Below are 16,980 nucleotides of genomic sequence, written 5' to 3' on the forward strand. Positions count from 1 at the left end.
TTCTCATCCCACAGGCGAAGAAGGGCTACGGAAAGACAGTTCTGGAGATTAACACTCCCAAAATCGATCAGGTTCCGATCGTCGATGTGATGTTCACTGACTTTGGGGATCCCAACCAGAAATTTGGATTCGAAGTTGGTCCAGTCTGCTTCCTTGGCTAAAAAAAAACACAGACAAAGAAAAAAAATACCAATAACTTGGCAGGGTTGGACGGGTTAGCGCACGAGTCAAGACTTTTTTCTTGACGTCTTCAAACCATCGAGCCCGTTCCCGCCACATGCAAGTTTTGAATTAAAAAAATGGGGTAGCGAACACGTCTTGCCATTTATGTATGTATTACCCAGGAAAATACTTGTTGCCCTTGTAGGGCAAGGATCACATGACATGAAACCTGTTATGGAACGAAAAGGTGAAGGACAACGTCAAGCCAAGGCAAACGGTGAACCTGGGAGGTCCACGGGCTGGAGAAAGGGAGGACCTCTCATCCGGAGTCTATCGGTGCAGTGCAAACAAATAAATTAAAAAAGAAAAAAAAGGACGACAACAATGGTGCTTGTTCAAAATAGAAAAAAAGAGGTGCTATGAGAAAGAGGATGTATTTTAATAAAACTGTAATTATTATTTTGTACATTGTTGATGTTTCTGAATCCACTTTCAAAACTTGCATGTGTATCACAATTACATCTGCCTCTTAAATTCCAAATCCCTCACGGACGTTTATAAGTTATAGAACTGAATAAATAAAGAATTAAATAATGATATTTTGTGGATGAATACTGTGTACTTATTATTAAGCAAATAAAAGACAGCATTCAAACAGTTCCCCATTATTAATTGTAATGTAAGTCCTTTGTATATATTGAGCATCCCGAAGTCGCTCGCAGTTCGGCCCACTGGACACCTCAAGAGGAAGATTCAACAGCACATGCAACCTGTGCTTGATTTAAGTAATCTTGCCATTCGCTTTAATTTAATTTTTGTTTGTTATTTGTTTGTTTTTTCAGCTGTAGGTCGGTCGTATACCTCAATCTCTCTTGAAAAAAAAACCCATACCGATGCAAGTATGGTTTGCCCTGTATATACCTTGGTTATACAGTTAAGTTTATATATTTTGGGTGGGGATTTTTTTTTTTTTTTTTTTTATTAATGGGAAAAATACATATCTGTTAGGCCTCTTTTTGTTCAAAACCTTCTGTGAATTCAATGATAAGGCCTTTTAGGTGACCCATTTTTGTAACTAAAATGAGAAATTGTTTTAAATGTGCTTTTTATGGTTCATTTCATTATTAAAAACTGGATTCCAACCAACCATGAAACTGAGGTGTGGATTGTTTGTTTGCTTTGTCAGGTCACATGGTTTTTTATGTTGTGTGACTTCAGGCTTTAAATGACATTGTGCATTGTGTCTATCCGATACCTTCAGTTTAAAACATGGCATTATAAAGGGGTAGTTCACCCAAAATTTTTAATTCTATCATCATTTAATCAAGAAGATATTTTGAAGAATGTTGGTAACCCGGACAGTTAACATAGCCATTGACTTTTACAGTTGGAAAAAAAAAACTATGGAAGTCAATGGCTATCGTCTACTGTTACTAACATTCTGTGTTTAACAGAAGAAAGAAACTCAATTGAAGAAAGAAATACAATTTGGAACAGTTTGAGGGAGAGTAAATGACAGAATTTTAATTTTTGGGTGAACTGTCCTTTTTAATGCCAATAAGAGAGCTGCTATCCCAAAAATGCACTAGTTAAAATAAATGTTTGCTAACTCATGCATAACGCGTTGTTTAATTAATTACTTCCTCGTATCATTTATCATGCATTACAGCTCATTAGCAGGTCATCTGGGATGTCTGAACAGGATGAGAGCAGCGTGTTTACTTTAGAAAAACTTTCATACTCATTTCATACAGGTCCCTCTGGCACCTTTCCTAATCGAGCGCTGGAAGCCTCGCTAACTGATGGCACCTACACATGGAGTCTCATTAGACATTGTGTTTAATATGAAAGCCCCGTCTCCATTTCAGCCTCTATAGTTCGAAATAAAAGCTCTCTCTATCTGCTCTTTGATGTATGTGTATCCTCACCGGTTAGATCAGCAATGAATTCTCGGCATTATTGGACATCTCTATTCACGCTTTCAAAGGAATGCCAATTTGATATTTTTCTTTAGGCAAAGACTTTGAGTTTGCCATTTCACCATGAGCCTTTGTGGCAGGCATTCTCTGCTTAGCATTTAAAAAGACTTTCAAAGGATTTGACTCTCGAATGGACTCCATTTGAGCCAGGATCTCAGTTTCTTTAAGAACTCTTCTGCATGATAGGACTTCAAAATACTTTTATATATAGCAACAGTAAATGGAAAAACATAAGCAAACATTAAGGAGGGAGAGGTGTTTTAATTGGGAGTCTTGGAGGCTCGTTGGCCAATCAAAGACTGGTAACCTCTTTATAGTCGAAATGAAAGCAAAATGGTTTGCCTACAATGCTTAGTCAACTTCACAAACCTAAAGCGGAAAATGCATAAAAGACCATGTGCCTGCGTGTGTTTTTGTTCTTAAACAGCATAAGAGCCAAAGCAAATATTCATGTTTGAAGCTTAACAATCAGTTCACGCTGTCATGAGGTGGACAATAACAAAGTACATTTACTTGAGTACTGTACATCTGTACTTTACTTGAGTATTATTTTTTCTGGAAACTTTTTACTTTCAGTAATCAGTGTTTTTTCATTTTGGAAAGATTTACTTCACTACATTTGAAAGACAAATCAAATGTAAAAAAAAAATCTTACTTGTCTGTCAAGGTCCATGAGGTGAAAGTTGTGACGTCAGTCAGGGGATGGTTTTGGTTGCAAGGGGTTGCATTTTGTTTGGAAATAAAAGTCGGTTTGATGCCAGAACCCGAGAAAACTTTCATTTTCACAATACAACGTCTGTCCAACGTTGGAGATAAACGTCAATTATCGGTTTCATTTTAATTTTCAACGTTGGGTTTGGTCTTCTAAATGGTAATTTTGTCATTGTTTTGGCGCACACTAGCTAATAGATAACAGTAAGGCTAACATATTCATACTAAACCCCCCCCCCCCCCCCCCAAAAAAAAATTTGTGTACTTTGTCGACCTCTGGTCATAGTGGAGCGTAACTTCTCTATTGTTTCTGGTGCATCCCTAACAGACAGCCAAGACAAACACTGGAAGGCTTTTTTCCCACAAAACGTATATCTATTGGGGAGAAAACCTAAACAAACTGGTTGAATGCTTCACATATCAGTCTAATGATAATACATTTTTCAAGTATCTGCATTTTATCAGTGTATTTTCATTTTGGAAAGATTTACTCCACTACATTCCAAAGCATAATATTTGACTTTTTACTTCAATATTTCAAAACTTCACTCTTTGTTATTTTTAAGTCACGAGATCAAGACATGCTTCGAGTAGCAATAACATCCTTTTGAGATCATTCTTTTGAGCTGATTTCTTTCAAAAAGTTTGGACTAAACCGCTCAATTCATACGGATTAGTTTTAGGATCTCTTTATGAAGTGTCAAAGTGGTAGTTGCGTAGCTGTCAATGCAGTGACAGAAAACTTTCAGATTTCATCAAAAAGATCTTCCTTTGTGTTCCGAAGATGAATGGAAATCTTACGGGTTTGGAACGACATGAGGGTGAGTAATTAATGAAGGAATTTTCATTTTTGGGTGAACAAAACCCTTTAAAGTCGGCGTAAGACAGAAGTTGCGATAGTCTTTTCTTCCCTTATGATGTATATCCACTGAAACGGCTTCTCAAACTAGAAAAACAAATATGGCGGGACTTGATTTTGTCGACCAGGAATTGATTGGATCATTGTGGTCTGCTATAGTGCTGTGATGTCATGTGATTGACAGGTTGTCCCGCCCTTACAGCAGTAAACTCATCATCAGAGAAGAGATGTTGCAAAGAGGGGAAGTTATTTTGATTAATGATTACAAGGGCACTTGATGTGATGTTCTTGGATAAACCATTTCTAACAATTACATGGAATAAGAAAATAGCATATCCAATTAAAATAAAATAAAAAGACGATTTCTGGTCATGTCCGATTTGAAACGCTCTCCGACAGAACTCCACTGTCTGACACGTGTATCATCCAATCACGAGATGATGTGACTTTAAGCCCCACCCCCCATCACCTGCATTGCTCTGCTGGGTGCATGGACACTTGAAGGATGTCATTTGTCTACCTGTTCCAAAAGATAAACCATAACTGAGATATTTGCCTGTGTTTCTTCTCTTCACACTGTCAGTAATTACCTGAGCAGTCCAACAATGAAAATGTTCAATTAATTCTCTGCATGTGCTGTCTTGTGCGCCATTATTGTGGAAGGGGGGGGGGGGAGGGGAAGAACACCCACACATCTCTCTTCAGGGGCCGTACGGGTCCTGCCTGTCTCTTCTCTGTCTTCTCAAAGGCAGATGAACAAAGATCAAACAGGCTGGCCAATGGCATTAACTTTGAATATTCAAGCTGCATGGGTACAGAGAGATGCCACGTAACTGCCAGCCCATAATTCCTTCAAAAGGAACGCTAAGCCTCAAATCATAAAACAGCCACCCTTTTTGAGAAATAAAAAGCAGGAGTTTCCGTTGCTGTCAGTCAAGGCAATCCTCAAAGAGAAAAGCTGAAAGAAAAGCACCAGATCTTCCGAATTGCTAAACTAAAAGCCGCGCATTAAAAGACTCTAAAGCGAACCTAACGGGAAATTCAGCATAACTGAGATGTTTAACTACTGCAGTGAGGATATGAAGCTCTACGCAGGTAATTAAGTCTGGCTATTAGAAGAATGCACAAGTGGAGAGGTGTTGTAAAAGCAACACTGATGATGATGATGGGAAGTACAGCAGGTGGTGTATGGATTTGATGCCATTTACAGAAATGAGCATTTAACGCCTGGTGGGCGGATGTAATTGTACACATAACCTTCAGAACTTCATGGCCACTAACATCTCGTCGCTGTGAGAGATATCGGAGTATATAATGGGCTTTATTACTGGAGGCCTGACAATGGAAATATAATATAATATAATCCTTTTATACTTGAGGGTAAGGCTATCAGAATTCACAGTCCAAGCAGACTGTGTATAAAAGGGCAATAGGATTAAAACTATGCTATTACTATTGTAAAAGAGACTGGGGCTAGTTGTCACACAACTCATTAACCATGAGGTTTTGAGTATAATGTCTAATACAAGCTTGTCTCAAATTACAATAAAACATTTTTGCAATTGATGTTTGGTAAAAAAGTGAGGTAACGCTTTAGATTACAGCCCGGAAAGTACTGCGTAATTACAATGAAATTACAGTGTAACTTTCGGTAATTACAGTGTACCTATAAAGTACTTATGTGTAAGTATAGGGGAACAATATGTAAAGTCTTGGGAATAAAGGGGTAACAACCAGGAAAATACTGCGTAATTAAAACTAAATTACAGTGTAACTTTCGGTAATTACAGTGTACCTATAAAGTATGTACGTGTAAGTATAGGGGGACATAATGTAAAGTTTTGGAATAAAGGGGTAACAACCAGGACAATACTGCGTAATTAAAACTAAATTAGTGTAACTTTCGGTAATTACAGTGTACCTATAAAGTACGTACGTGTAAGTATATAGGGAAACAATTTAAAGTTTTGGAATAAAGGGGTAACAACCAGGAAAAAAAAAAAATTATTTAGGCAAATTATTAAGTATTTTAGAACTACGGGGTACTTATACTATAATACAATCTTACTTTTGGGAGCAATTTAGCGAGTAGGCTACATACACCTTTTTGTAATAATAGTGTATACAAATACAAGGCTTTTTTCAAATTACGGGGTAGCCTATATCAGTGCATTTATAAAGTAGGCTAATTTGTTTTTATTGCAAAGGTGCACTGATTAAGTTGTTTCAAGGCAAGTAAAACTATTGCAAATTTTTTTTTTTTTTTAATGCTGGGGAAATATACTCTTGTTTCATGTAGTTACAGGGTAAGTATGACATTGCGGGCCGTAAATTAAAGTGGTGCTTCTTACCCTCTTGTTTCTTGTAGTTACAGGGTAAGTATGACATTGCGGGCCGTAAATTAAAGTGGTGCTTCTTACCCTCTTGTTTCTTGTAGTTACAGGGTAAGTATGACATTGCGGGCCGTAAATTAAAGTGGTGCTTCTTACCCTCTTGTTTCTTGTAGTTACAGGGTAAGTATGACATTGCGGGCCGTAAATTAAAGTGGTGCTTCTTACCCTCTTGTTTCTTGTAGTTACAGGGTAAGTATGACATTGCGGGCCGTAAATTAAAGTGGTGCTTCTTACCCTCTTGTTTCATGTAGTTACAGGGTAAGTACAATAAAAACACATGTAAACACACAATCTGATATCACTTGGAAAACTTTATTTGAAAAACAACTTATTTTAAAACGGATTTACAACACTTTCTCTTGCTTGGTTTCCTCCTCCTCTTGTTCCTCTTCTTCTTTCTTTCCACTGATAAATCTTAAGAAGGAATCCCATGTCTCTTGCTATTCCTTATTATGTGTTAAAAGAAAATACAGTACAGAAATGTCCTCACCATTTACTCATCTTTTACCCTCATGTCATCCGAGATGTATATGAATTTCCTTCTTCAGATTAACACAATTTTTTTTTTTTTAGAAAAATATATAATCTCTGTGAATGCATAATGCAAGCCCATGTGTTCCTAAAAGTTGACATCAAACAGCACATACAGCAATAACTAAAGTAATTCCATACGACCCCAATGGATGAATCAATGTCTTCTGAAGTTAGACGATAAGTGTTTGTAAGAAAAATACCAAATATTTAAACATTTTAAAGACTATCGCTTCCGTTCCGACCAGCTGTCACTTGCGCGTGCATGAGAGGGTTGAGTTCACTTGACACGCGTGACGTAAGCGCGCCGAGAAACCGAATGTCGATTTATTTATTTTTTATTTTTTTATTAATGCTCACAACAAAATACAAACAATAACACATAATAATAATGAAAAACAAACAATACAGAAGAACAGAGATGGCAGTTCTCGCGCGAGTTTCACATCTAACTCCCGCGAGAACGTAATGAACGCGTGAAGCGTGAAGCTTCACCAAACACGAAGCCAAGCCGACTCGCTGGACGCTGGTGACAGTTGGTCGGTAGCGAAAAGATGAGTAAATTACGAGAACATTTCTGGGTGTACTGTATTTTCTTTTAATACATAATACAGAATAGCAAAAGACTCATTCTTAAGATTAGGCTAATCAGTGGAATGATAGAAAAAGAAGAAGAGGAACAAGAGGAGGAGGAGGAAGTAGGAAGCCATGCAAAAATGTATACTTTCTGTCAGGACTTTAGTATTTGAAATAAAAAGTTGATTTTAAAAAAGGAATAAAGAATAATAAGTGTAATATGTTGTAAATCTTTTTTGAAATAAGTTGTTTTTCAAATAAAGTTTTCCAAGTGATATCAGATTGTGTGTTTACATGTGTTTTTATTGTACTTACCCTGTAACTACATGAAACAAGAGGGTAAGAAGCACCACTTTAATTTACGGCCCGCAATGTCATACTTACCCTGTAACTACAAGAAACAAGAGGGTAAGAAGCACCACTTTAATTTACGGCCCGCAATGTCATACTTACCCTGTAACTACAAGAAACAAGAGGGTAAGAAGCACCACTTTAATTTACGGCCCGCAATGTCATACTTACCCTGTAACTACAAGAAACAAGAGTATATTTCCCCAGCATTTAAAAAAAAAAAAAAGTTGTAGTTTTACTTGCCTTGAAACAACTTAATCAGTGCACCTTTGCAATAAAAACAAATTAGCCTACTTTGTAAATGCACTTATATATAGGCTACCCCGTAATTTGAAAAAAAAAAGCCTTTATGTATTTGTATAGGCCTACACTATTATTACAAAAAGGTGTATGTAGCCTACTCGCTAAATTGCTCCCAAAAGTAAGATTGTATTATAGTATAAGTACCCCGTAGTTCTAAAATACTTACAGTATAAATAATTTGCCTAAATAATTTTTTTTTTTTTCCTGGTTGTTACCCCTTTATTCCAAAACTTTACATTGTTCCCCTATATAATTACACGTACGTACTTTATAGGTACACTGTAATTACCGAAAGTTACACTGTAATTTAGTTTTAATTACGCAGTATTTTCCTGGTTGTTACCCCTTTATTCCCAAGACTTTACATATTGTTCCCCTATACTTACACATAAGTACTTTATAGGTACACTGTAATTACCGAAAGTTACACTGTAATTTCATTGTAATTATGCAGTACTTTCCGGGCTGTAATCTAAAGCGTTACCAAAAGTGAACACTAACACGATCTACTTTCTTACACCGGTGATTAAGTAGACTTACATTTTAGACAGAATATTGACAGTTATTTTGTTTTGTTCTGTCAATGAAAATCGTTTCGAACCAAAGCCACAACCGAACCATTGCAGCAGTGAATTAAACAGTGATGAATCATTCAGTTGAGTAAATGATTCATCAGCTCATTCATAAAAGTCACTTGTTTCGGTTTTTAAAAAAAATCTGTTTTTGAATGAATCAGTTGAGTGATTGATTCAAATGAATCACTCATTGCGATGGTTACTTGTCGCCACCTACTGGCGCAACAATGTAACTTGCAGAAAGAATCACTGAAAAAATCCTTCACAACTGAAACGGTTTTACTATTAAAATATACTTATATTTTTAATATTGCTATTTAAATGTAAATATTGATAAACAAATAAATATACATAATGCATTTCAAATGAATATAAGTTAGTATATCAACTAAAAACTTCAGAATTTGAAAAAAGGTAGGATGCATGTTATATAGCCTACTCATGGAGTACAAATATTTGTGCAGTTTCCATGACAACTATTTAGTATTTTCAAATGTTTAAAATTATAAATATTTCTTGTGTAAACACTTAACTATACTCTTTTTTTAATGTAAATACACGATATGCTAAAAGCTTTTATCATGTAGGCCTACTTTTCAGTGTAAATATAAAGGATCGATCTGAACATCAATGGTACACAGAAAAAAAAAACCCAGCCACATTCTGATGAGTCTGCTGTAACATCCAGATACAAGCACAACTGGTCTGCTATTTATTGATCGTGTGATTTGAGCCTGTTAAGGGTCAGGGCAGCAAAGCTAAGAGACCGCAAGTGTGAGTGGGAGGACCAGCCAATGGCTTTCATTTAGTGGGGAAGACTTGCTAATCTGTGTTCTCATGTGGACAACGAATGAGTTTAATGGATGGAAAAGCATTCATTATAGCAGAGGCATCGACTAATGAGCCGTTACAGCTCACAGGTGTCATTTAGATCCAAGACGGCATCTGATCTTTGAACTCCACTGTAATGACAGCGTTTGTGTACATGTGAGAGTGTGTGATAGCAATAGTGTCCGTGTTTGTGCATGGCTGCGTCCAGTGGTGTCTTAAACCTGTTCTTTTTGGATGCAATACCAGTCCTGGTACAATTGGTGCACTTTTTGAAATTTTTAAATAGTTATGTTTTTAACAAACAACAAATACATAAAGTAAAATCGCAGCTGTACTAAAATGTAAAGAGGAACGTAATGTGAAACGTACACCTTCAATGAAATGTATGCTCAGTCTAATGTGCATGAAAGTAAATATGTCACTGCTGTTAATTGCTCTCTAAATTAACTGGCCAATTAAAATTTGATAAATTAGACAAATTGATTATGTGTGATTATGTGAGCATATAAATATAGCAAGTAGACTAAATTATATTAGACAAAAACGTAAGAATATAAATATATAGCTGTTAAGGGGCCAAGCACAAATTAACCAAAATAATGAGTTATCAGACTGCAATAATGAGTAATTAAAGACGTTTTAGATTATTTTTAAGCAAAACGTCTGAAAATCATAAATACAACAACTCTTTCTCAGCCAGCATTTTTTTTTAAAGTTACCAGCCACAGCCAGCGTTTTTGATAAATGTCATGGCCCCCAGGATATTTTGTTTTATGAATATCTGAACATGCAATATATAAAAAGAAAAGACTAAGCCTCTGTTTTTTAACTGTTTTTCAAATGTGGGAAACATTTCAAAATTTTGAACAAAAAGCTGAGAAAATCACTACAACGTGCATAAGCAATTATTTTATTGATTGTTTCTGCTCCTTTTGTGTGTGTGTGTGTGTGTGTGTTTTGATCCAGAGATTCTGTACTCTTTCAGAAGTTGCGCAATAGCGCCCCCCTACCATATAACAGTGAAAACACGGAAAGCCGAAATATTCTGTCAATGGCGGGAAAACTTCTCATAAATGACAGAAAATTTAGTCAATGGCAGGGAAAAAGATAATATTATTGAATTGTTTAGCACTTTTGACCAGACTGATGTTGTGTGGTCAGTGTGAGGTACAATGCCACAAAAGTTTAGAGTCAATTTGCCAAAGAGTTGCAGATTTACAGCCTCAGAATCAGCTTGGCGTTGTGCCTTTAATTTTGTTGATGCGTTCAATCAAAAAGATTTGAATAGCTACTAGCCGAAATGGTCTAAAGATGACATAAGCCTATTTTGGTGAAAATCGTACCAACTGTCTAAGATGAGTTTGAAAAAATAGGATTTCAAGAAATTCAAAATGGTGGACAGACATTTCGAACGACTATGGCATATTTGGTATCATTGTCCTCTGTCAAGGTATCTATCAACACCTGTTTCATGAAAATAGACAAAATCTTGCAACTTTTTGAGAGTGTTCAAGGCATGGTACTGCTGACACATACTGAGTAACTGTGCTAATGCGTTTGTAAAAAAAGTTTTATGACAAAATTCAAAATGGCCGATATGGAAAAACTGTGTATCATTCGACTTGGTATGCTAAACTGAATCAAATATGTTTTTTAAGCAAACCGTTCATAAGTTATAAGCAAAAATACCAATTTTTAAATTCTCCAGACCAGTAGGTGGCACTGTGCCGAAACGCTGCAAATTGCCTCACGTCTTCCCTTCTTTGACGTCTCTGCAAAGTGGTGTCTGCACTCTCTCAACTCAACTACCATGAGTACTCAAGGATACCAAGTTTGAAGAGCAAGGAAGATGCTGGTACTGACGTGAATCTGGCAGAAAGTGAGCCTTCATCCCTTTCGTAGCGCGCACGGACTTCAAGGGAAGAGCTGAGACAAGAGGAGAGGTGATCAGAGTAAGAAGAAAAGCGATGCTGAACAGGGCCCGAGGCGCTCCGCAAGGTCTCCCTCTCTTAGAGACCTGAGAGACTGTCAACACGGAGCCCCACTGGGCCGCCCTACAAAGCCTCCCATCCACCCTCTTCAAAGACACCCCAGCATTTGAATAAGTTCAATCAGGTCCTGCTGCCACGGACTGTAACGTGATGCAGCGGAGTGTCGAGGCCAATTACACTCAAACCCCTGGGCTCATCCAGCTCAATGCTAGTGGCCCTCAGAAGATGGTCAGCGGCACCAGCGGGACGGTCGAGTGCTGGGCACGCAAAGGACAGGTGAGCAGATTGTGTTCGCCCAGCGAGGAGCCGTATCACCCGACAACTCTGATCAAAGGACGAATCAAAAGATGGGGAACTGAGAGCCCATGTAGAAGGAGTCTGAATGCAAAGTGGCTCTCATCATAGAATATTCTGTGAAAGGATGTTTTATGGATGTTTCAAGGATGTCCTCTTAAGGCTGACTTCTATTTGATACAGCGTCAGTCTTTACAAAATTACACTCACCCAGAACTTCGATTTTTCAGATGTTCCAGAAACCTATTATGGTTTAGATCCTATTTGGGAGAAAATAACCCCCATATTCCAGGTTGGTTTGGAGCCAATAGAGGAATATTTGACGTCTGGCGCTCGGCCAGCAGTCAATACATAACATAAAGGTTACATTAAACCCATATCAACGGTCTGAAGATGAATCAGCGACTGGCTTTAGACTGTCTTGACTGTTGAAGTTAAGACTCGCATTAAACAATCGCACAAAAAGATCTAACGTGCCGCGCCGTGGAGAGTGTTATTGCGTCGTCTCAGAGTTGTTAAGCCAGAATCCAGCAGTTATTTGACACTGCGAGAGGGAGCCACGCTTCATAGACCAGTATAAATCTTTTGCCGAGATGCTGCTATCCAAAGTGCTGTTGGAATTGATTGGCTGAATTATTGATGACCATGAAAGGCTGTGTTTAGATGGCTTAGTAATTACTGCTATCTGTATTAAGAATTAAACATGACTCTTCTCAGTGTCATTAGCTAAAATTGTTCTTTGGAAGTTGATTATCACAGTAAACACAAACAGTTTAAGTCAACATGAAACGCCATCTGCAGCCCATTTTACTTTCTGAAAAAAAGCACAAGTCCCAAAAATATGGAGCCTTGCACATAACACGCGGACAAACATATATATCATGGTCACGAATTAGGAATGTGTTCCATTAATATGTTACTGCGTATGGCCATGATTAACTAAGAATGAGGAAACAAAGTCAAACGATATTCATATTTTTCCCCCGCATGTCAAGTCCGGGGCTCCGTACAAAACGAATACCTAAAATCTCTATGTTTTTAAAGAGATAGTTCACCCAAAAAGAAAACACCCTTAAGTTGTTCCAAACCTGTATGAATTTATTCTGTTGAACACAAAAGAACATACTTTGAAGAATATGGGTAACCAAACAATTGATGGACCCCATTATCTTCCATGGGAAAAAAATACTATGGAAGTCAATGGGGACCAAAATGTTTTTCTTTGGATAAACATGCACTATAATTAAGTGTATACTGTAGGGTCAAATTTAATTCATAAATACACGAGACATTGCAGAAAGCAGTTTGAAATCTCTGTTGTCTTCTCACTCATGTGAAGGTCTCTCGGTTTTGAAACTAAACGTGAAATTATTACTTTCAAGGAAGAGAGAAATAGTGTTTTCAAACTCATTTTCAAGAATGAGGAAATTATACTGACCTCATCTAAAGTAATTTGCAAATGCGAAAGGTCTTTTGCACTGAATGATGAGCATCTGCATGATTTTATATTTATGTTAATGTGCGCATGTGGTATTTGTGTGAATACCAAACCGCAGGAGCCACACGAGAGTCTTTCTCAACTTTAACCACCGACAATCACAGGACATCTTCCAGCCCAGCTGCAGTTCCCTGCTCATGTTAAAAAGATTAGATGAGTACATCCCAGACACAGCAACATTGAAAAACAAAAATCAATCAGCTGTGTATCGCAAACTGTCTGGAATATTTTATGGGTTTGTGTATGAATTACTCCCACAGCCTCGATTTAAACGTAAAACTGTCTAAACTGCAAGCAACGTGACAACTAGATTGCTCTATTATAATCAACAATGTGATCAACGTCACAATGCTTGCATTATAGGCGTACCAATTTGCATACTTTTACTATGCATTGAAAGTAGTAAAACAAACAAACAAAAAAAAACAAATACAAACCCACAAAATCCAAAAGCTCAACACTTCCTTTCTAATATCATGGCTAGTTAAAATTACAATCATTTTTCATGTTGACAATTCTCACATACTTTAATTAGTGCTCAGAATATGATTTGTGTACAGTTTGATTTGAACGTTTTTTTTTTTTAAAGAGACTTAGAGCTAGAAAAACTAGTTTATGTGTTCAGCTACAGAGACAGACATTTATCCCGCTGTCTGTCTCCTCACTCTATTGAACCGTTGTTGTTTTCCGTTTCTGTTGGCTCCCGGGATGTCATTTGTAGTGAGCATCTCTATTTGATTCAACATTTAATTGATGATGTTGGTGATAAGGATTTTGTGTACATCAGCAGGAGAAAAAAAAACTAAGAAACAAATGTTTAAATGGTTTGAAGTCTGGGGCAATTAGCCTATTGCATAGTCATTGCCAGCGCTAACTAAGATATGAATGTGCGTTTTCTTTTGCAGAAGACATTACTTTTTTCTCTCTCTCAAGACTGCCACTATATCAGTATGTGTACACAGCAAGCGAACGACTAATAATATTGTGAAATTAATGATCATTTAGTTTTTGAAATATTTCAGACTGGCAATGAACAGCTCAAATAACATCCCAAACTATGAAATAGTTAGCCATCATCACTAATAAATGGATCAGATATTCACCAGAAGACACACACTCAGAGACCAGAATATCGATCACAGCTTTTTGTATTTGTATACAACCCACAACATCAAGATTTCATTCATATTTCCCATAAAGTTGCTAATAAACGGAATCATATGACTTCATACATGGATAGTGTGTATGATGAGTAGGTTGTTTGGCTCTAACAGGCTTCACCTGCTACCATATGTTCATTTGTTGGGCAGAAGCTTTCTTTGCCCATGCATCCACAGCAAGCTGGAAACTGTGGAAGCAATAGCAGCTAAAGTAACTGGCATGACTGTGTTTCCAGCAGTTTGTCGATGACAGCTCCTGTGGCTCCAACACTCAGACTGCATATAGTTAGTCAATTAGACCTTGTTATTTCCAATTTGAGGAACGTAGTTTTGTACTTCGACAGAAGCTGACGACATGGAAAGTAACAGGATTATATGGATTTTATGCGACTCCCCAGGCTAGAGTCACTCCGCTTAGCATATTTCATTAAACGTTATATGCTGAAGTCACCTCAGGTCTGATATGAATTAGCGTCTTACATTCTGTGATGTTGTAAGACAAGTCAAAGAACCCACACAAAATGATTTGTGTACAAATATATAATTAGATTTCATTTCAAAGCTGAGATTCGGTTTGTTCGTTTCAGTTTGCAAGTGTTATTTTGGCTTCAGAAAAAAAACAGAAAAACCTTTATATTTAAGTTGGCAATGCTAAAAATCTCTGATTTAACCTATGAAGTGACGTCATATTTTCTAGCATTATTTTTGTTATTATCATAAGGCGCAATTAGACAAAGTTTGTGGGGTAAAACAGTTGTAATTTAGTTTTTCATTTCACTTTTCACTTTCTCTGACCATTAGAAATCTCTCATGTTTTTGTTTGTATTTCTTTATTATTTATTATTTCTTTATTATTATTTACTATTATTACATGGCTTAATTGAATTGAAATGTAGAATACGGTCTGTTATTTCTTGATAACAGACCGCTGCTAAGTATAACAGACCGTTGCCATGAAAATCAGAGCATTGCCATGGATGCAGGATTCGAACCGTAGAGACGGAACGGACTATTTTCTTTAGCGGAAGCCATATAAATAGATTTTAAATCAATAAACTCCTTTTTAAATCAATATTTTGTCTCAAATTATTGATTTATTTGGTAGGTAGCCATGTAATAAGCGGGATAATGTATACTTATTTTATTTTGCTATTGTGTCTTAAAGACTTTGGTTACACCATATTTGGTCACACTTTATATTAAGTGTCTTTAACTACTGTGTAATTACATCCAAATTAGGTATGGGTAGATTTAACGGGGTGGTAAAATGCCCTTTTCACAAGTCCCCTGTGTGTGTGTGTGTGTGTGTGTGTGTGTGTGTGTGTGTGTGTGTGTGTGTGTGTGTGTGTGTGTGTGTGTGTGTGTGTGTGTGTGTGTGTGTGTGTGTGATATTTTTATATAGCATGTTAAAGTTGTCATGTTAAAATGAGCTGCTGCTACCGACACTGAGGGCGGGGTTTCAAGAGCTTGTGTGTGTTAGCAGCAGCGATTACCTCACGCAGACACACACTAAAATGACAGAAACTGTTCTGCCTTTTATATTTAAACAGAGTCAGACAATGATGGAGAGACTCAAGAAGAAGTGACAACATGTAGAATGCAACGGGACGTCTCTGAATGGTTAGTTGATGAATTTATGTTGCTGATGTGGAGATAACTATCTTCAATTAGCATATTCTGTCATGATAATCTATAAATCACTCGTATAGGAACTGTTGTGAGATGCACACAGTTATTGCATATGAAAAGACAGATGCTACAGTTTGAGCTGACTCACAAATGTGCTCGACAACAACAACTGTCCCTCTTCTCAACATGGACTGCGTGTTTCCGAGGATGGGGTTTATGTAAATTTTAGGATTGGTGATGTCACTAACCAGTGAGGAATATCGTGTAGTCCATACCAGCCGTTTGTTGTAGTTCTTAAAAAACAATTTCCTTAAAAACAAATATCTCCCTTTCCTTGTAACTTTACAGATGTTGTTTATGCTCAAACAGCAACATTACACACTAACTAAAGTTAGAAAAGTGAAATCACTCAACCTCCCCTTTAAGGCTGGGTTAAGGGTGTAAGGGAAAGATCAACAGTGTATATGGATGTAATTACAGAAATTAATTACAGCTGTAATTATATGCAGGTATTTTTAAAATATAAGTACAATGGAACATATATAAATGTTAGTACATAGTAGTTAAGGACACCTAATATAAAGCGATACCCTTTGTTTTGATGGTCCTCTTTAGACTTTCTGTTGTCTATAAGTAACGTTGCACCTACATATCAACTAACTCTTATTAAAGTTAATTATTAGTTGACTGTTAGTTAGGGTTAGTAGAATAAGGGGTTAGGGTTAGTATAATAAATTGATATGTACTTGCAAAGTTATTATATACAGTATTATAGTCAGTAGAATGCATTTTGGGTGAGCATCAAAATAAAGAGTTAGCAGATATTAAGCAGTTGATTAGAGTTAGTTGACATGTATGTGCAACATAAACGTATTAAACTTATTGACAGAATGTCTAAAGGGGACTATTAAAATAAAGTGTTATCAAGACTTCTTTGTATTTGAAATGATCAGGAACCCTGTAAAAAAGCTAATAAATAAACTTGTCCCTCATTTTACTCTGCCAGGTAAAGCACTGCCAAATAAACTCTACTATATTGTGTAGCAAAAACCTATATGTTCTATAGATAGTAATGCTATTTTTCCTTTTTATTACACAGCATATGCTGCATGAAATGGATGAAAAAGGCACTAAAAC

General features: G+C 36.7%; 1 protein-coding gene across 6 annotated transcripts in view; it reads left to right on the forward strand.

The window, feature by feature from the left end:
• Positions 1-1,313, forward strand: part of col11a1a (collagen, type XI, alpha 1a) — a 73,005-nt gene extending 71,692 nt beyond the window's left edge. For all 6 annotated transcript variants that reach the window (XM_079602374.1, XM_079602371.1, XM_079602375.1 and 3 more), the window contains one exon: positions 15-1,313. In XM_079602374.1, coding sequence (XP_079458500.1) covers positions 15-161 — 147 coding nt within the window. In that variant the 3' untranslated portion in view covers positions 162-1,313. The remainder of the gene's footprint in view (positions 1-14) is intronic.
• The last annotated feature ends 15,667 nt before the right edge of the window (positions 1,314-16,980 follow it).

The sequence above is a fragment of the Phoxinus phoxinus genome (genome assembly GCF_949152265.1).
Source record: "Phoxinus phoxinus genome assembly, chromosome: 24".
Lineage (NCBI taxonomy): Eukaryota > Metazoa > Chordata > Actinopteri > Cypriniformes > Leuciscidae > Phoxinus > Phoxinus phoxinus.